We start from the raw sequence: 21,450 nt of genomic DNA on the forward strand, positions 1-21,450 counted from the left end.
CACGCGAAAAAATGTGTATAAATGCCCACAACATTTAAAAAAAATTCTGGAAATTTAAAGTATAAAAAATACAAATATTTTTTTAAAATGATTGTAGTAATATGATTGGAATTTTATAAGTTCCATTCGAAACGTTTAAAAACTAATATATAAATAAAATGTAGCATTTTACAAAATCTAAACAAATATTTATATAAATTAAAAGCAATTGTGGAATATGATAAATTTTTTAAGTATAAAAATGTCACATTGTAACTTTAAATCATGAAAAAAAAAAAAAAACATGTCAACCTTGCTTCTAACTTTTGATTAAAAATTACAAAAATTGAGCAGAAGTTGACATTCACAAACACATCAAAACAATTTCACTGTGGTAAAATCTAAGAAGTGCTTTCTAGAAACTCCTCCAAACACTCACAAAAGTCAGCCTCCTTAAGCAACAAGTCATAGGTTCAACTTCTACTTGGTTCATTTTATTGAACATCTCCCATTTTATTTGTTTTTTTTTTCTTTTTTAAAAAATTCTTTCATTCAAAATTTTAGTTTTGTCCCTCGATATTTTTACAATTATAATATGACTTTCTTTTAAATATAAATTAAATTCGTTATGAAAAAGAGTGTACAAGTATGCAATGTTTGTCAAAGATCGTTTANAATATATTGATTTTGAAATAGTATTAAACAAAAATATATTTATATATGTAATTAAGTAATAATTTATATTAAAAAGATAAGAGTACAAATATTTATTATTTCACTAAAGTTAAATTTATTCGAGAAACTTAAATATATAATGAAATACACAATAATTAAGAACTATACAAGTATTTACAATTATTTTTTTAATTAATTAAAATAAATAAATAAATAATAAAAAATAATTATTAGGAAAAAAAAGAAACTATCTTAAAATTCACTATTTGAAAAAAAATACTAACAAGAGTATTATTTTATAATAATATATTACGATATTTAAAAAAAGTTAGAAGTCAACAGTCTAATTAAATAGTTTGTCAAAATATTTACGAAAAATTACTTAAGGTAGGAAAAAATAAATTTACCTAAATTAGTTGGAGTAATTATCATGTGAGACGGTCTCACAGATCTATATTCATGAGACGAGTCGACTCGATCTATATCTTGAGTGAAAAAACAATAATTTTGATATAAAACAAATTTTTTTCATGAGCCAGTTAGGTAGAAGATCCGTATCATAAATTGAATTATGTGATGGTCTAAAAAGATTTTTTGTTAATTAGTTTTTATATTTTCTTATATTTAATAAAAGAAAAATGCATAAAAGATATTACATATTTATATCAATATTTAAAAAAATCATTAGAATACATATTAGACATTTTATAATAAAGAAAGAAATAAGAAGTGCATATTTAAAAAAGTATAATGTAAATAACACTCCATTAAATGTTTTTATTGATTGTATAGTTACATTTAATTTTGGTTACGATTTTGAGTTTTTTGTTACTTTTATGTATTTAATTCTTCATATTCTCTAAAATATTTAATAAACTATGAAATTTTTATATAATATTACTCTTTTCAACTTTTTTGTGAAGAATTCATCGTGAAATTTCGGTATATTGATTGCTCATACATCGATATTATTATTTAATTAAAACTTTAGTATAAATATTTCTTAAAATGGTCAAAAAATAAAAAAAAATTAATCAAAATTTTCATCTAATAAATGATTTTTTTTAAAAAAATATTTATTTATTTTTTAAAATTTTGATAGACAAATAATATATGATTTTTAATATATTTTTCTATTCTTTTTATTAGTAACAGTTTCACTCAATCAATATATTGAATACAATAATAAATAATTCTATTTGACGGCATAATTGTTATCTTTATTTGAATATGATCTCATATAATAAATTTTTTTATATAATAATTAAATATATTCATTATATCAATAAATTTAAGTAATTATTTAAACGTTCATACTTAGTAATTTCAAAACACCGTGCATCGGTGCATCACGCGGGTGAGATACTAAGTATATATAAAAGAACATTTTTTTTAAAAAAAAAAAAAAAAAAGCTGTTTTGGTGAAGCCATGCATTTTCCTATTCCGTTTTTGCACTTTCGATGCCTTCATACTAAGAATTAAACTTTGACAGTTTCAGAAAAAGAAAATGATAGAACGTCGGTTCTTCCTTATTCTTCTCCCAAACTCGATCCGCACAATCTTTTCAGCAACTTCCCATTTTTGCAAACTTTTTTTTTTTTCTCTTTTTCGCAAATTTTATTCACATTTAAGCTCTTACTAACTGTTTGGTTTGTGCTATATTCCGGTGAAATAATAAAATAACTTACATATAATTATTAGAATGATAGCATAATATTTTTGTTATAATAATATGATATTGTGGAGGATATAAAAATTATAATTAAAATTTAATGTTACTCTACACACACTATACCTAAATAATTGTTCACATCATACATGCAATGCGTGTGCCTAGTAGCGTATTAAGTTAGACAATTAATTCATACGGTTCTGTGAGACGGGTTGACCAGATGTATATTTGTAATAAAAATTAATAATTTTTTATATAAAAAATAATACATGTTCATTATTTGGTTCGAGACAGAAATCTTTATCATAAAATTGATATGTGAGATGGTCTCACATGAATTTTTATGCATCTGTTTTCGTATTGAATTGCATTCAGGTCCAAGTAATTTTACAAATAAAGTTATGGATATGTATTTTTTTTTGTTATTTTAATGAAAGATGAAAAGAATGGTAGCCATATTGAGTATAATCAAGTACCTCACGATTTGGTTGAGTATAAATTTTTTATTATATATTTAGACTTTGTTGCAAATATGCATAAAATATGCACATATTCATGAATTTACATATTATTAGAGAGAAGGGTTTATATGTAATGAAGATATACGAATATCACACTGATAGGTTTTCCGTATCTTGTTTCTAGAGCACGCTAGATTATGAATTTTAATATTTTTTCTTCATATAAAGATAACTTACATAAACTCACATCAAATATTTCAAATACACAAAAAATCATGTAAGATGGTCTTATTAGGAGTATAAACAAACCGAATCGAGTAGAATATGACGAAAATTTGAAATCTCGAATTAGTTTTATTTGAGTTCGAACTCGATTCGAAGTTCTAAAATTTTAAAAATTTTGGCTTGAATTGGGTTTGAATTAAAGCTCGAGTTCGGTTCTGCTCAAAAGATTTAAACATGTTCGCGAATTATTCGAATTATTGCTCGAAATAAGTACTCGAAAGGCTCAAAATTTATTTATTTAATATATAATCATGTTATATTGATAAAATATTAAGTCTTACGAGCGACTCGCGAATGGCTCGGGAACTATTGGACAAAATAATTTGGGCTCGAATTCGACTCGAAAAAGATTTCGAACATGTTTGAGTTTGGATCTAATTCGATAAGCTCGAATACAGATCAAATTTTTTTGAGCAAACTTGAAAAGCTCGCGAACCGGTTCAGTTCGTTTACATCCCAACGTCTCGTAGATCAATTTTGTGAGACAGATACCCGATCCAATCCAATAATAAAAAAATATTAGTTTTTATGTAAAACAATATTACAATTCATGATAATTATGGATGTAGTTAACTCGTCTCAAAGTTATATAGACTTGTAAAACTGTCTCATAAAAAACTTGTTCTTTAAATTTTTCTATAAACACTTTCAAGTTTTTGCACCTCTCTGTTTTTGTTCTCACTCTCTTGGATTTGATCGGTTGAATAAACTCATAAATTCATTGACATGTTATCGCATTAATTTGATTCAACATTTTAAATTTGTTTCAAAAAGTGATAAAATTCAATGACTTCATTGGTCAAAATATTCCAATAAATTCGTATTATCGGACCATTTTTTCTCAATTTAAAGCTATATCCCTCTAATAATTGCTGAATGTCCTTGATTGTCTCCCGCACGACAACTAACCTCCAAATTAAGTGAAGGAAAAAACAGGAACAACACAAGAAAGTCAAAAAACCCTTTCCACGATTAAAACCAGATTTAGCTATATTTTCAGGAACGATTCCCATCAATTCGAAGAAATTAGAATGGAATGGTCTGCAAAAAGTGCTACAAATGCATATCTTGATTCCCTCAAACTGGTATTTGCTTCTTCTTTTCTGTTCTGTTTATTGTCTTTTATAATTCATGCGTGCGCGCATTCATGCATGCAATAGATATCGGTTGCATCATGCATGTGCTTCAAGATAATATTTGGGTGATTTGTTAGGTAGGTTTACCAATAAACGAATACTTCTTCTCATTGTGGATGCATGAAAATTTGATCTGATTTCCTTTTTGATTTAGAGAACAAGATAAGATTTATTTTCTTGTTCTTTTTAATTGATTATTATGCAGACTGCTATAAATCAGAAAATAATACAGCTTTTGAACATTGTAATTTGATCTTTTGTCCAATTACATTTGTTCTAAAAACAAATCCAAATCTGAACTAGGATTCCATCCATTCGTTTATTTGCTTGTTTTGTTCTTATACTAACGCATGAGTCTCATCAAATTTTCTCACTTAACTCATCTTGTCCAAAAACAGTGTGGCAAATGCAAGCAAGAGTGCAGTTCGTGTGAAGCACAAATACTTGAAAGCAACGAATTCATATCCGCATTGGCAGCAGGCATGAGTGCAAAACTAATTGTGGAGGTGACATCCGATGTGTCCCCATCCACAATAGCTTTAGCAGCAGCAGCACGACAAACGGGATGAAAACTTGTGTGCATCTTACCTGCGCCAAAACTCGACAAATCCCAGAAAGCAATTGATGATTCGGGCTTACACGACATGGTAGAATTCAAGACCGGTAACCCTGTAGATGTGTTACACGATTATGTGAACATAGACTTCTCTTTAGTAGATTGTAAAGCGGATAACTATGGAAGGTTACTCGAAAAGCTTGATGTGAATCGTAAGAGATCAGTCGTGGTGGCAAATAATCTGTTGGGAGGAGGAAAAGGGTTGGGGGGACAATTGAGAGGGGTGGAAAATAAGACTGAAGTAAGGTCTATGAAACATCCTATTGGTAGAGGTATGGAGATTACAATGATTGGCAAAAGTAATGATTTTGGTAACAAGGAAAGGGTTACAGACAGAAAAAGGAGGATCATGAAAAGGGGTGACAAGAGCAAATGGGTTTTTGAAGTTGATGAAAAGAGTGGAGAAGAGCATATCTTTAGGATGCCAAGACCACAATGAGACTTTTTATGCAGCAGATATGTATTACAGGATTATTACTTCGGTTGGTTCGTGTGGGAGACGTGGTATTACTCTGCAGTTCGTTTGACTAACAAGTACGAAACTGCAGAACGTCCAAGAGTCCATAATTCAAACATTTTGTGCAAGCTTGACCGGTGCGGCGGACGGGGTTGGGTTTGGTGGAAAGGGGGTTATAGCTACGGGTGTATGCATGTGGGACGTTATTGAATTGTGTGTACATAAGGATTATCTAACATTTACAAGGGAGAATCTAAATTCATAACTGATACATACAAAGCGTTTTAACCTCAAACTGCCGTAAGTGAAATAAAGTGTCTGATCAGCAAATTCAACTTCTATAGCATAGTAATGAATATATATTTAGCTTTACTCTGTCGACTCACCTTAACATTCAATAAACAAGTACAGCTTCAGACCATTTTTTCGAGTTATGAATTTGAAGAGAAAATCTATGCTCTGTATCTCGCTTTGCTAGATGAAATTTACTTCCCACAAAGTAATTTCTTCAGATAGTTAATAGAAAGTGAGTGGTCTTGTGTAATCCAAAGAACAACAGATCAATGTCGTGACCGTAAATAAAAATGAATGATAGCTAACGCGGATATAAAAAATTATTTAAATTCCAAAATTGAACGAAATTTAGTACTTGTACAATCCATTCGAAATTTGAAAAAAAATAATAAAAAAACAATAATGTTATTCCCGTTCCACATTTTTCTAGTTGTCTTCCACCATGTGTTAAGAAATTAGATGAGTTTTTACAATACAATGTGGAGTGTGAATAACAGATTGTTTTGTAAGCAACATTATTGGAGACAACAAAAGACAGCAAATTCCTATTCTATAATCGAATGAATACCATGGACTTCATGTTTTGTATGAAGGAAACTTGTTCCCGAATGAAGATGCAATGATCATATAAAAAACCTCGGATAATCCAAATATGAATCTCCAAAGAAACCCTACATATTTAAAGAACACAGGGATCAGCCGAACAAAAACAAGATGGATTTCTTTTTTCAAATTTTTGGCAAGAAAAATATGCTCATACAACTTAAATTCCTTGAATAATCCAGAGAACGAATCAGAATAACATACTGTCAAGGGCACACTAATAAGTATCACGATCATGTCATGGCGATAAAAAAAAAAAAAAAAAGAAAACTCTTTAACATGATTCAGAATAAAGACCTATGGGACAACCTTAATTTCTGCATCAGTATCCAATACCTTTCATCCGACTGCCACAAAACTTTAACTTACCCAGCAGCGCACAAACTGAGTTTCAGAACATAGCAATACGCTACGCTCAACTTTTACATCAAACCTCTTATCTAATGTAAAGTATCTGTGAACATAGCCAAGCTAACTTTGAAAATAAGGGAACCCTAACGCTACTCTGGTTGCCAAGAGCATGATGAAGTGTTGTCTTTATAAAATTTAAGAAAATCAGCTAGCAATTCTTTGTAAAATGCAATCATACAAACAAACAGTATGCGAGGATAATATTTATCATGCAGGAAAATATACAAATAGCCAGAGAGAGAGGGAGGAGAGAGAGATTAGAACAAAAAGAACCCTTGAAGGAACCAACCTGCAAGTAATCAGCAACTCACTCAGGACTCAAACGAACCTCCAAATATCGAAGGTAGCATTTGTCACTTTTGTGTGTTGTAACATAACTTTCACTTCTTTTTAATCAGCTTGAACTATAATTAGTAATAGAAGTGACCTTATGTTGCATTAGCATTATTAGTCTCACTAGAATCAAAACAGGTAGATCTAGGAAGTTCTGTTTCCCTTACTACTCTACTGCATACAACTTTGAATGACTGTGAATTATTTGGTCTTCTCAGTAAACTTAATGGCATTCTCAGTATCTGCCTTCTGTTCCTTCTTCCTCTAACTAAAATATTGAAGGTCTTATCATCGTCAGCTTTCTGCTGCTGTCTCTGCACAAGATGATGGTCGTGTCTGCAGGCATTTTTATTGGAACCATTACTGCTGTTTAAGGGACTAACCGAACAATGAATATTGTCTGCATTCTCAGATCTGATTACGTCCATATTTTTCAAGTTTCCCAGTGCATCTGATGCTGGAAGAACTAATTGTTTCTTAGACTCGTTCTCTGGGCCAAGATCCACAGGAAAATCAGGTGCCAAATTTAGGTTTTCAGAGTTGATAGATCGCGTCTTTGTCTCCATTATGAGTTCAGAAATTGATTCCACCACTATTGGTGAAGGAAATTCTATTGGATGGCAGCCAGGCCAAACTGTGATAGGAATAAACTCTGAACCGTTGGAGCATATATTCCGTTGCCAAGGAATATGACTTGGATGATATGGGCTACTAGTTACTGGAAAAGTGCTGGGTGGTATAGCTTGGGGTTGAGTATATGGAGGGTACACAAACGGCAATGGGTGGATCATGTTAGGTGTTGGTGGGGGAGACGAATATGGGTGGTGAGGAGAGCACACTGAATTAGGTAAAATAGTAACAGGACCTGGATGAAGGGTCATATTCATCCGCCAGGGCCCAACAGGTGGAACAGCTCCTGGACCAGAGGGGAGAGAAATATTCAAAGGCAAAGGTGCAACACGTGCAGCACTTATTGATGGATTGAATGGTGCTGCTGCTGCAGACAACTTCCTGTTGGAAACTTCTCTGGAGTCATTCAGACCTGTCACTGGACGTTTTACATTCAGTTCTTCAAACCCTTGCAAATTAAATTTTGTGTCAACATTATCTCCTATGGTGTTTAATGAAGCTGCAGTACAAGTACCGATTTCGGGAGAATGTACAGAATCTGGTATGCTATCTGCCAATGCACATTGTTCATCCATTTGATTACACTCATTCCCACTGGATTGAAAGGGTGCAATACACTCAGTCCCAGGAACAAGGTTTTCATAATTCTTAGCATCATCTGCTTGAAATTCCTCTTCTTTGTTTGAAGCCTCGGTATCATCTTTTGATTTCTCTGTGTAATCAACTACTATATTCACAATTTTCACTTCCTGATTTTCTCCATTTAATTCCAGCAACTCGTGTTTTTCTTCTGTTTCATATTGTTGCTCACCTTGTTCTATAACTTGTTTATTGCATTGGATGTCACTCTGGGGAAGTTTTGCCTGCAACATAGGTATGGAACCTGGTGGTGCCAGGGCTACTTCCTTGTATGATGGGGACTCACCCAAACTAATTATTGAACTTCTCTTTCGCACTGTTCCAGTCTCTTTTGGTAGAAAAGTTGACGACCCTTCATGAGATGGAGAGAATAATGTCTTACCTTCATTATCAACAGACTCCACAGCAGCATCCATGAGGTATGAAGACACAGACTTCACTCTGTATGCCACAGTTTTAATGATTTTCCTACCGAACTTATTTCCAGGTGATGGATTCTTCGGTACATAATATTCCGCAAAATTTTCTGGAGAAGTCCCCTGTTTCTTTAACACATAATATTTACCGGTTCGATGGTTACGCTTAAGTCTACCATTATCCACTTCAGCAACTAAATCTTTCTTCTGATGAGCAAACATCTTTACTGTGTGCTGACGTCGCTGCCTTATTCGTCTTCCAAGCAGACCAGCTGACCTGGGTCGTTGAACTGGCTGCCATCCATCTTCCGCTTCCACATGAGCTTCAGGTGGGATATCATTTGAAATCACTGGCATTTTCTCTACAGGTTTCTCAGGCAAAGGCTGGTCAAGCTGAGTGGGATTTTCCTCCAAATGTACCTGAATATTTTCTTCAGACTGAATTGGCAGAGTGGAAGATAAATTGTCCAAGTTGGGCTCCACATCAGAGTTAGCGACTTGTTTGTCTTCATCTGACTCCTTCTTACGGACATCTTTTGGGAGCAGCAAATCAAAATCTGAGTCGAGCTTTTGTTGCAGGGATATTTCCTTTGCCTAGAAATGAAACACAATTGTAAAATAAGTGTGCTTCTGAAAAATGAATATTTGTCGATCAAGTGAAAGTGCACATCATTTTTCAGAGACGGTACTCTATATGGTATGATGACAAGCTTTAGAAAAACCCATGAATGTCATAGAGACAGGATAACTTTCAAGTTCTACAATGGCACTCACACAGAGTATATAGCTACTTAGCTTAACTTTGTAACAATCTACATGTCCAGCGTAGCTGTATCTATTTTTTTATCAATGTGTTTTAATTTACCGATAAAAGAAGCTAAAATATTAACCTTTGCAACATAATTTCTTCTCTTTACTCCCATAGCATCCTTCCCTTTTGCATCATGATTTGGATTAATGTAGTCGAGCAAATCTGATACACTGAAAGAGAAATCATCAGTAAGAACGAAATAACATCCATCTCCCAAATGTAATCTTTCTCTGAAGAGGAAGGCAATATGCAATTTGTAGAAGGTAGGTCTATTTTAAGGAAAAATTTGCAACTATGAGACCACCAGAAAACATAAAGAATAGTGCAGTTATTTCCAATCAACGGAAAGGTATTAGCCTTTCTCACATTCTCTGCTAGGGTAATCAGGCTTTAAAGTCATTTAAACTCTAACGGCACATTGATTTTAATGTGCATCCTTATCAGCAAGGGGTTCGAAATTTCACAAAGAAACCTCACTTCCACGGACCAAAATGCAGGTAGCATGTCATTAAAATTAGAACCGAAGCCACAACTCAAGATTCTGAGTCACTCAAAAGGAAATAAAGCTAAAGGGGTGGGTACGATGGGAAAGATCACATCCCACATTGATAAAGCAACGATTCTCATCAAATTGATATGGATCCTGAGAATAACACATTCCACCAGTCAACTTATCTATTGATAATGTCAGTTAAGGGTAAAAAGGTTTCCCTCCATGTTCAGGGAGGTAAATGCATTGATTTCAAAAACCACCCAGAAAATGTTGATTTACCTTAGATGGCCCTTGCTGGCTATAGAAGCATCTGGCTTCCGTGTCCCATTTCGAGCAGCTTCTTGCTGCTCAATTGCCTTGGATTCAAAATACTCAAGCCATGCAGCCGCATCCTGCAAGAAAAAACAACGAGGCCCCCAAATATTGTAACAACCTTGAAGGGATCGATACACAGAGAACGTTTCCTCCACAGCATCCAAAATAATTGCTAAAACTCAGTGATATGTGATAGTCAAGGTCATAAAAAGAAAAGTATGGTGATCAGCACCAGTAATTGCATCATTCAAACACCAATAAAAAGTCTACGCATCCTCTACTGCTAACAAGCATGAAAAACCTAGAACACAAAAACTTGTGATCAGTCATACAATTCTGGACTCAAAAAAATCAAAGTACCTGAGTTCGAAGATCATCTGATCCTAGCTTTGCCCGAAGTATCCGCAAGGTTGTTTGTTCATGCTGAACACTCAAAGGATATGCTTCCATCAAGGAGAGGGCGATTGCGATGGCGTGATAACTAGCAGCTGTCTGGAAAACACTAAATGAGTTAGCATATCGTTTTTAAACCATGCTAACATAACAACTGGAACAAGATAATTCATCATGAAGTAACAAAAGGCCAACGAATTCTAAGTTTAGAAGATAGAAAATTCAAACCCAGGCAGCATTTCCAAAAGAATCCACAAAAGAAAACAACACTTGTAAGCACGTGTTTCATTTTCTCTGTATGTTGGAAGGAAAAATGAAAAAACAAACGCTTATGATCCTAATCACATACACATAAAACACTACAAAGATATTGCTTTGGAACGAGATAAGGAGGTAAACAGTGACGCTTTCAGTAGTAAGCCACAAAATTACAGCTCGTGTCTCTATAAATGGAATGAGAAAAATCTCAGAAAATTTGAAAGGACCTGAATATGATCCGGTCCAAGAAGCCTTTGGTTGCATTTCAGAGCTGTATGAAGGTATCTCAGAGCAATACGCACATTACCAAGTCCTTCCTCCATCATAGCGACATTTATGTATGTTGCAGCAGTATTTGGGTGTGATGGACCACATGTAAGATGCAACAAATACAACGCTCGCTTAACATATCTATACAATGAAAAAGGAAACACATAAGTATAACTACTAAATACATTCAGAGAAAGCTTTGTTTCAAAAGGGAAAAGCTCGAAAACAATAACACACACACACACACATATCTAAATGGTTAGTATCGTTCTTCTATGGTTAGTATCGTTCTTCTACAGCAATTAAATGTAGATTTAAGGGATGTAACTCCGGTTACGTAAACAGATCAAACATTTTAGGCATGTTCCTTTTCCCAGCCTAATTACTTTTTTGCTCAATCGTGCTTCCGGACCAGTGGAATATTAGTCTCTTGGTGAATTCAAACAATCCTCACAATTTATTTTCGTCCGGAATAATTTTACCATCTCACATGCATAAAATGAGCTCCATTCTTACTTGCCAACATGTATCCAAGCACTCATTTTCCCAGGGTTTAACTTGCCTTAAAGGCCAATTTTATTCAAATGATACACATTTTTCCAATGTTCAGCCATATCAATCAGCACCTGAGCCGAGATAAATGTGGAGGCTGAGCCTACAAGAAACGTCTTAAACTTGAAGTCTGTGTTTACAATAATTTAGGCACATGTTCTTCACTCCAAGTTCCCACTGTTTATCTTCATACGGCAGACTGGATCACAGGACTTCTAAGTTGTCAAATTTAATTCACACAAAAAGAGTAATTGTTTTGATAAGCCAAAGAAAGTGAACATGCGGTTATTTTCGTATCAACGCAAATGGCTACATACTCCACTTATGCAATACAGAAATGACGGAAATATTTGTTTCTTCAAGATAAACAAACAGAATATTTCTGTATAGCCTGGACATGCATCATTTACATGCAAGATTTAAATTTTAAAATATAAAAACATTTTTTGATAAATGAACTTCACCATTACGAAATCACACTTGACAAATTTAAAGGGTACAGTGACTGTGAATCAAGAACGCATACTTGAGAGCGAGTTCTGTGTGTTGGAGTCTATAATAGAAGACAGCAAGATCCCCATAACTTTTCATAGTATCTGGATGATCAAGCCCTAGTTCTCGTTCGTTGATATCCAAGGCTTTTTGCTGATAAATTGTTGCCTGTGTACGATCAACAAAATAAAGTGGATTGCAGATATTCTAAACAGTGAGACGCTAGAGAATATATTCAATCTAGTAGGTGATTTACAGATGCTACTGGGCCTTAGGATAACAACAGGCTGATAGTGTTTTTTCTTAGATGCCACTGCAATAAAATAAAGCAGACTGGGCATGTACCTGGTTGAAGTCTCCAGTGTGATATAAAACAACGGCAAGAAGGCTGTAAGCACCAGCTGTCATTCGATGATAGGGTCCACATACTGCAACCAACTTTGCAAGGGCCTGCGATTATGTTGCATTCATTCAGTTAATTATTAACCTCGAGATTAGCCACAAGAAATGTGTTTATAATAGCCATTGCCACTCAATTTTGTTTTAGTTGTAATTTGAAACCATGAAAATATTAACTCATGAACCAAACAAAATTATACCACAGATTGTTTACTAACCTTGTCATGACCCGTAAAGCAGTCGGAAAGAAACCTAACTAAAGTTGATATAAAAAACACAAGGAATTATTGTGAACGTGATCTATAATCCACCTTTGTTCCATAGGCGACAGCCTCTTCAAGTTTTCCTTTATCAAGAGCTGTTTTAGAAGATTCCAAGAGCTGGCGTCCATCAGCAGAAGAGCATGCTGCTTGCTGTAAGAAACCAATGACAATTTTATTGCATCTACAACACACCAAGAGTATATAAGGTGCCTCATCATACGAATTAAAAGGTCTGAAATAACCTTATGCACTGGTACTAGACTAACAATGTCTTCCACTCGGAAAGGCCATGCAGATTCCATATTGTAGTCTCTTGATACCAGTTCAATACCCACCTAGAAACATAGGATATAAAACCTTTAAAGCACTATATACTTAATCTCCAGCCAATATGAAATGGAATAAACAAAACAGGTCCATATCTTTGTTTTTGTTGCCAGACAGCGTGAAAAGGTGTAAAGTTTTTCTTTCTAACATGTTGAATGATTGAGAGAGAGAGAGAGAGTGTGTGTGTGTGTGTGTGTAGAAGTCAAATTGCTAGCCACTACCTCAGGCAATACACAACAATCATGCTAGGAAGAATTTATTTTGCACTCAATTACACATTTGTTTTTGAACAAATGAACTGCATTTGGGATTCTTTGAACAAATGAACTGCATTTGGGATTCTCTAATGGAGAACATCCAACAGTTCTTTCACGAATATGTATAATTATCTATCCCTAAAATATATTTAGGCAAGTCAAAGCATCATGTGGAAAAGAAAGTGACATCTTAAGGATCAACATCGGAAACTAAATGCGACGATCTTGCCAATCTCCGGCTACTTAAATTCAGCATACCTTATGGCACAAACCACGAAGAATTGCAAATTTTCTCACATCATTATAGTTTGAGCTGATTAGATCCCATCCATATCTCTTCTTAAGAAAAACTTGCAGCCATCCCCATACAAGGGAATGTACATGCTGACCTGGTTGTCCACTTTCAGGAGATCCAAACATCAAATTTAAAGCTGCTGCGATGCTTGCTGCAATGTTTTCAGTTTTGTGGACAGCAGCTATTACTGCCTGCATAATATGCTTGAAAGCCCGTACTATCATCTCATGGATGCAAAGCGACTGCACGTGTGATAACTTCTCTGAAAGCTTAACCTGTTAAAATACAATATGAATTCTAAGTAAAATGTGTGGTTTTATTCCCCACCACACTGCATGTAAAATCGGAAATAATTTTTAGAATTCGGACATCACAAAATATTAGAAAGGAATTAATAATGCCGTCTTTATAAACAAGAAAACGTAAAATAATGAAATCCTATGCAATTACTCTTGAACTCAACATCTCAACGAAGATTATCTGATTTCAATTATGTGCATTTGAGGTGACAAATTTGAGCTGCATGGATTCAAATTCAATCATCCTAATACTCGGGTACATTTCATGGTTAGAACTGATAGAAATCGAAGAATATATCGTAAAATTATATTTGATATTAGGTCAGATTGTATCTTTATATTATATGATATGATATGACATGATGCGATCTAGGTTTAAAAAATATTTTCTACCATATTACCCAATATATATTATCAACCATATGAAGAAGTGATGGTTATAATCTAAACTAAGAGAGATTAATAAAACTTTTAACCTACAGGCGATGTTTCTTGGATGTAGGTCACTAGGTCCTCATGACCGGTCAAGTAAATCCTATGCTGCAATATGTGTGCTCTTCACTATATTCCTACCTGTTTAAAATTCAACGAGAAAAATTTGAGAACTTAAAATACACCATTAAAATCTAGTATATTAATAGTTCACCAATTGGGCACTTGAGATTCCCATTAAAATTTCATACTTCATATCCATTGATTTTCAAATCCTCTTACTTAAAATTTAATTTTAATCCAAATCCATGCATCCAAATGTAGCTTTAGATTGCATTTGGATTAAATGATTGATTTGGAGGACTGGATTGTAAATTACTTCAAATATGGAGAATTTGAAATAAATTGGAAATATATAAACAATCGAATGATATCATAGAAAAAGATTAAAACCCAAAGATTTAAGAATCCTCGAAACTACTAGAGATTCCGTCTATCTCATGGATTTGAAATTCTCAGATTTCAGCTAATTCTTGAACCCCTAATTGATTTATACATGAAAGGCAATGACCTTTCTTTTGGTATATAAAAACGATAACTCAAATATCTAAAATGACAAACATGTAGTATGGACAGAGGAGTTAATAACACCACGAGTAACTTACAACTTGTCCAAGCGAACGCATCCGAAGACCTCTAGTATGCATGAAATCAGTTAGTGTCCGGCCATCCACTGGTGATAGTTCCAATGAACCAAAATCTGCAACCTGTCTTTCGTAATTTAGAATGACCAGAGATGCTATTTTTCAGTAAGATATATAATTCCATATTAAAGGGAAAAAACAAAAGTACCAGTTTTGGCAGGGCGACATCATTATAATACTTTTGGGATAACTCAGCTAATTCTTGCACCGACTACCAACAATAAGCAAAGTAAGTAAACTGATTCCAAAAATAAATGCCAGAAAACACTTAGTTAAAAACCACTAAGTATTACATGATACCTTAGTGTGAAGTCCACTTTCTGACTCTTTTAATCGAGAAAAGGCAGCATCAGACAACAACGTTTTTAGCATAAGTTCACTTTCAGGTGTTTCAGTATCAAACTGAGATTCTGTCACAATTTTCACCGTCTTCTCAGCTTCATCCTTCACTTCATCTGCAGATGACTTGAAATTTTCAGATTTTGGTATCGCAGTACTTTTATCTGAAGTCTTCTTTTTGCTTTCAAGGGATTTAAGAGGTGTTCCTAGTCCCTCAACCTTCAACTCATTTTTGGACTTATCCTGAGACGTCTTCTTCTCTTTCTCTGTTTTTTTCTGATCTTGTATATGCTGTACCCAGCAGGCTCCAAGTTCCCATCTCACAAAAGCATCTGTACGAGTTTCCTCTTCCCGAAGCTTTGAAAGACTGTCCTCCAATATTCTCTCAACAAAAGCTTGGGAAGAACAGAGATCATCACCCTTTAACAAAGGTGAATTCTGGGTTAACTTATTTTGTTTTGGAATCTCATTTTCATGAAGAAGCAGCCTCAAACTGCAAATATACAAGATTAAAGTAACAAAATCATTTCTAAGTGAAGATTAGAGACCGAGAGATACAATACATTGTAAACTAGTAGTGTGAAATAAACCCAGAATAAATATAAGCTGATCATAAAAGCTTATCCAGTTCAATTAAGAACACTTAATACGGAGTGCAGAGTGGAAGTGGCGTAACATTGCCTAAACAGGAAATAGCAAATGAATCTCATTTTAGAAATTATGTGCTGATTAGCATAATTATGGGAGTATTTAGTAAATAAACCTGTTAATGTTGAGGGCATTAGCGCCACCATCTGGCTGATCAAGAAACTCCAGGCTTTGTGAATTAGGATTCGCATTTACATCGTCAATCCCTTGCACTTTCACACTCGCTATATAACCGCAAAACTTTATGTTCACAACCCCTAGGGTAGAAATATCCTGCAGTCAACATACGCAAACTTCTTGATTATAAAATTTGACAAACCACAAGCAAGAAACATGTTGAATAAACAGCTTTCTTTCGTCAAGTCCTTTGAATCTTACATGAGCAGCACTATTTTCATCAGCTGTGATTCCCTTAAGCAGGTTTCTTTCACCCAATTTTTTGGTTTCCATCCCAATAGCTGCTTGTCCATCAATCTTAGTATCAACTTTGCAGCTAGCATTAGAAGCATCTTTGGTTATAGCAATGCATATATCCCCAACTTTCTCAGTATGGATAATTTGACTATCCAAAGCAGAATGAATTAAATCTCGAGTTTTCATGATATGTTTCACAGCTGCAATGGCTTTAAAAATAGCAACATCTACAAATAAACTGTGAAGAAGAAAGGCTTTTCTATCTCGTATCTGCCTCTCCTCAGCTGTTTGGCATGGCAGCGACGCGATAGACAAAAATCCATTTCCATAAGGTAGCAGGTCACTTTTTCCAGCTCTGCCTAGACCACCTCCATTTCCTCCCCAGTTTTCATCCTCTGAAGGCAGAGGAGGAAATGCAGATGGTGATTGTGCAGCAGCAGGAGGGACAAGCCATGTGTTGGATCTGAAGCCAAAAGGTAGGTTCCCATGCTGCAGTAAAGAAAAGGTAATTCAGTAGCGAATAATGTAAAACTTGACGCAAAAAGAAAGATGTGGCAAAAAGCCTGTTGATTCAGAGAATCCAAGGTACTGATGCTTTTACTTTATTTCTTTCTGAAAATGCTTTCATGAGTACACTGTAAGCCTGAAATGGAGATAAGAAGGTTTATCAGGTCTCAAAAATTGCTTCAGTCACCAAAACAAGTGCATCACAGTTAGTAAAAATGTTAAGCCATCTTCAGAAATGCACTCTAATGAGAGAAGATTAGATATTGAGGGCAACTATTGCACAATTTCCAGGAATCTCGCAACAGTAATGCACCACAATCTGTTACGAAATGCTGCCACAGCCCAGTTTATAAAAAATATTAAAAAATTACAGCTTAGAACAGGGGATAACAAGGATGATTAAAGGGATTAGCACGCTGACAGTAATCCACTTGATGGAAGTTTAAAGTTAATAACATAAGCAAAGAACCAATAACTGCAAATATCAATGCAGAGCATTTTAAGGATAACAGCAATCAAATGCGAGGCTAACATAAAAAAAATAACCAAGAAAGTATGGGACTGACATTATCAAAGGCTCTGCTGAGTTGTCTCAACAGGTCAAGCAGACTGTGACAAAGAATCTGCTGCTTTCCAGTGCTACAAAAACCTTTTCTGGAAGCTTCTACAAGAATCAATTTCCCGTTGCACAACTTCACCTGAAAAAAAAAAAACAAAGCAGAATATTCTGTTATCGTTATGCCTCCATTTAAGTAAAAGCTTCAAGGGACTTACTTCAAGAGTGAAAAGATGATCAGCCCCTAAAACTCCACCAGTTTTCTTCATGCCCAACCTTATAACTGACATAGTCGTGAATCACATATCCATAAGCGTACATTCCCACTAAGGCTAGACATAATTCAAGAAAAGGAAAAAAAGCAACTTGTTTTTCCCTAGCAACTTCCAAGGACCGACACTAACTCATTCGGCAAAATTTTGGATAAATGCCAACACTTGATAAATTGCAGACTCCACACATCTTCTGTCGTCCCCTTGAAGGATTGAAAGTTTCGTTCGAAGACAATTACAGTTATATTTAAATTGCAAACAGAAGAAAAATGTGTCTTTAGAACAAGTAAATGTTATTCATAGATCATCGATGTACTTGAGTAACTTACAACACATAAAACAGAGGTGGGCCTTCCCTCAGAAAAAAAAAGGCGGGCCCAGAGTGAGTTAAATTATTAAATATTGAATGACCTCAAGGAGAAAGCTCACGACATGAGAAACTAACTCTGTGTGTGTGTGTGTGTGTATATATGTGAGTGTGTGTACTATACTAAATGAAGTCAGGTTTAGGACGATGGCGAGGTCGAAAGAATCGATCTTTTTCACTTCATTCCAATCCATGATCCACTCACATGCAAGATAGAATCGATTAAGAAGTGATGGAAGAAGGAAAAAGATTTACATTGAAGCGGAGGCGTGAGATGAGAGAGAGAGAAGAACTCGTAGAAGTTCCCCAGGTTGGGTGAAATGTTATTCATCTCCGCTTCTCCGTCAACTAACGCCGAAGATGCGTACTTCGCCTCCGCCTCCGCCAGTGACGACGGAGGCGAAGAGCTGTCTTTTTTACTGTTTGAGCTTTGAGATTTACTCGATTTCCTCGAGGGCTTTGCATCCTGCACACCTCGCACATTCTTTCCAGCGTCACCGGCAGTGAATGTGGAGGCCGAGGAGTAATGATCCTTGTTGCCCGACGGCCCAAAAGAAGTCGTGCTGGAGACGATGTCCAGCAGCCTTCTAACGTGCGCCGTGGCGCTATCTTCCTCGTAGTCCTCTGGGATAAGGAGAAATCCAAACAATTAGGGATAAAATAGGAATTTCATTTTTTTGTCCTACGTGTCGTAGTTTTTTATTTTTACCTTCGACTAGCGTGAGGGTGCAGGGTTTCAGTGCGGACATGTCCAATGTGTCTTTCAGTTGTGGGCCCCTTACCTGTAATTTAATGGGCCAGCCAGGAAATCTGGGAAGCTAAAATTCTGGAAACTAATTGGGCTCTCACATATATAGGTATATCCATTAGGTTTATATATATATATAAATATGATATGCTGCACACCTATCGTACACATCTATGTGATCACCAATGAGTTGTCGCTCATCCATTGGATACACAATTTTTCTATATTTCATCACATCCAATGGGTGAGCGACACCTCATCGGTGCTCACATAGATGTGCACGGTAAGTGTGCAGCATAATTAATTCAATGCATCATTGAATATGTACTCGGTCGAAAAATGAATAAAATTGTTATAAAACAACTCATAGTCCCAAATTTTTTTCGTTTTTTCTTTTCTATTCACAACATTTATTCTTATGACTATATGCATATGGACATTATTCGTTTGGAAAAATCAATCTTATAATGATTTCTTAAGGTTTTTATTTTAATTTTTTTTGGAAAATATAAATGTAGTTCAACATTTACATACGATGGTAAAGAAACACCATTTTAACGCATTGCAATCGAACACAGAGTTCTACATCTTAAGACATAATAAAATAGTTAACATGGAACTCTTGTGAGACGGTCTCATGGGTCAATTTTATGAAACAGATCTTCTATTTGGATCACTCATGAAAAAATATTATTTTTTATGTCAAAAGTATTACTTTTTATTGTAAATACGGACATAGTTGACCACGAATAAATATATTTGAGATCGTCTTACAAGATACTTAATTAATATTTAATCGTGTATTTAAGCACAACTCATATAAGAACACATAAATTGGGCGTTATTTTTTTGTAGATGGGAAGCGGTTCATTATAGTTAACTCTTAAACTCGAGACATTGTCCTAAATTTATGATCTTGATTAGATTAACAACCAGAAGGAGAACAATTTACCTCATGACATAGGGAGAAGTTGGTGATATGGCACGTTAATGTGTTAACTAACAACAGTCGACGAACATCTATTATTTTGTCAGTTGATATTCCCTGTTCGACAAGAACACAAGCAACAAAAAAAGTTAAAAAATATCGTAAAAATCACATTGCCCAGATGGCTAGATGTCCTTTCTTGTAAATGAAATAAGTAAATTATACATAAATCCAAAATTTAACATGTTGAGAAAATTAGTGCACGTAATATANAGGTATCACTCATCTATTGGAAGCGATGAAGTATGTATAAATTGTAGATCAAATAGATTAATTAGTGTCACTTTATTGGTGGGAAAAGAGAGATTAGCACGACTGGTGAGCAGCATATAAGCAAAACTATATATAATAAATTTTTATAATAAACTAGGATGCAAAACTTTATATTTTAATATAACAACGAAGTCTAGACGATAAGTGAATTTTTTTTATGTTCATGCAATCTCTCTTATCTTCCAAAGTACGTACGTAGAATATTTTCAAAAAAAAATGAAAATAAAAAGAGAGAGTTCCAAGGTATTTACATATTATTTTGTGTGAATTAATCTTTAAAAAAAAAAAATTGGTGTAGCTAGCTAGTGTAACAAACCTTCAAAAGAACACGAGATTCGTCGGGGAGGTTAACTTTGATATCCAACACAACTGGAAGAACTGCAAATTAAAGCAATTTATATATAATATTTTCCAACGAGATAAAAAGAGTTAATAAAAAAAAATTTACACTTCTCGTCTTTCTTCTTCTTGTCACCCTTGGGCTTGCCCCGAGCGTTCTTTGGTGCCATTCTGAAACTTGAGCTAGCTCCTTAACTAACCTTAAACTTCGAAATACTTGAAAAATCGACAAAACTAAACAAAATTCCACGCATTTTTCCAAAGAAAAAAGAAAGATGAGCTAGTCTAGCCCCATTAATGTTGTTTTGAGAATATTACAGATAAGCTTTTGTGAGGTTGGAATATAATAATTATCATTAACCCAACTATATGTTTTAACAGCTTTTTGCACAAGAACAACAATTAAAGAATGAAGAAAAATAATTGCAAAATACATATTTACGTACGCAAATGTAATATATATATATATATATATATATATGTGAAACAGTAGTGCTTATTGCAAGGTAATAATTAAGAGTTAAACCAGTTTATAGCAGATTTCAATTGAAGATTGCGACAAAGTGTAATCCCGGATAGGATTGATGCAGAGGTTACTTAAATGCGGTATTCATTTATATTTATATCGAGGAAAGAAAACATGAAGAAATGATATCTGCAGTACGCGGGCGAGGTTGTACCTTGGTCAATAGATGGTTGTACGCCGGTGGAGCTAAGTTCAGTATTTGGATGATGTGCAGATATTGCAGTGCACCATTAAAAGAGAGCTTGAGAGACCGAGCGAGGGAGAATATTGGAAGAGGCAAAATGAAAGAGATATACAAGGGGTGG

General features: G+C 34.5%; 2 protein-coding genes and 1 long non-coding RNA gene across 7 annotated transcripts; 2 read left to right on the plus strand and 1 right to left on the minus strand.

The window, feature by feature from the left end:
* The first annotated feature begins 4,853 nt into the window (after nt 1-4,853).
* On the plus strand, nt 4,854-5,264 carry LOC140988457 (uncharacterized). Its single transcript, XM_073457468.1, has one exon. It carries the CDS (start codon nt 4,854-4,856, stop codon nt 5,262-5,264), a length of 411 nt encoding a protein of 136 aa, XP_073313569.1.
* A 989-nt stretch (nt 5,265-6,253) lies between these two features.
* On the plus strand, nt 6,254-7,058 carry LOC140987589 (uncharacterized). Its single transcript, XR_012177172.1, has 2 exons — nt 6,254-6,567; nt 6,861-7,058. It is a non-coding gene; the product is annotated as an uncharacterized lncRNA (long non-coding RNA).
* On the minus strand, nt 6,975-21,450 carry LOC140987588 (protein REDUCED CHLOROPLAST COVERAGE 1-like). 5 transcript variants are annotated; one of them, XM_073456155.1, is made up of 24 exons: nt 21,300-21,450; nt 20,729-20,819; nt 20,597-20,658; nt 19,972-20,064; nt 18,981-19,053; nt 18,527-18,895; nt 17,851-17,915; nt 17,643-17,774; nt 17,171-17,212; nt 16,534-17,058; nt 16,271-16,428; nt 15,469-16,000; nt 15,317-15,379; nt 15,130-15,231; nt 13,697-14,008; nt 13,097-13,189; nt 12,903-13,004; nt 12,538-12,642; nt 12,227-12,360; nt 11,106-11,289; nt 10,588-10,719; nt 10,192-10,304; nt 9,499-9,589; nt 6,975-9,202 (listed from the first exon to the last, which is right to left on the minus strand). In XM_073456155.1, exons 2-24 carry the CDS (start codon nt 20,787-20,789, stop codon nt 7,019-7,021), a joined length of 5,727 nt encoding a protein of 1,908 aa, XP_073312256.1. In that variant the 5' UTR covers nt 20,790-20,819; nt 21,300-21,450; the 3' UTR covers nt 6,975-7,018. The 5 variants fall into 5 exon arrangements, with proteins under 5 accessions (XP_073312256.1, XP_073312257.1, XP_073312258.1 ...); XM_073456156.1 differs by having other exon boundaries at nt 20,729-20,814; nt 21,300-21,446; XM_073456157.1 differs by having other exon boundaries at nt 20,729-20,790; nt 21,300-21,445.

Source organism: Primulina huaijiensis, chromosome 11, assembly GCF_012295235.1.
Source record: "Primulina huaijiensis isolate GDHJ02 chromosome 11, ASM1229523v2, whole genome shotgun sequence".
Classification (NCBI taxonomy): domain Eukaryota; kingdom Viridiplantae; phylum Streptophyta; class Magnoliopsida; order Lamiales; family Gesneriaceae; genus Primulina; species Primulina huaijiensis.

What these genes read in the sequence shown, in the direction of transcription:
- LOC140987588 (XM_073456155.1), bottom strand. Translation starts at nt 20,789, where the DNA reads ATGGCACCAAAGAACGCTCGGGGCAAGCCCAAGGGTGACAAGAAGAAG. An exon ending in ATCATCTTTTCACTCTTGAA is followed by an intron (nt 17,775 to 17,850) that starts GTAAGTCCCTTG and finishes TTTTTTTTTCAG; the next exon opens with GTGAAGTTGTGCAACGGGAA. An exon ending in ACACTGGAGACTTCAACCAG is followed by an intron (nt 12,361 to 12,537) that starts GTACATGCCCAG and finishes GATCGTACACAG; the next exon opens with GCAACAATTTATCAGCAAAA.
- LOC140988457 (XM_073457468.1), top strand. Translation starts at nt 4,854, where the DNA reads ATGGTAGAATTCAAGACCGGTAACCCTGTAGATGTGTTACACGATTAT.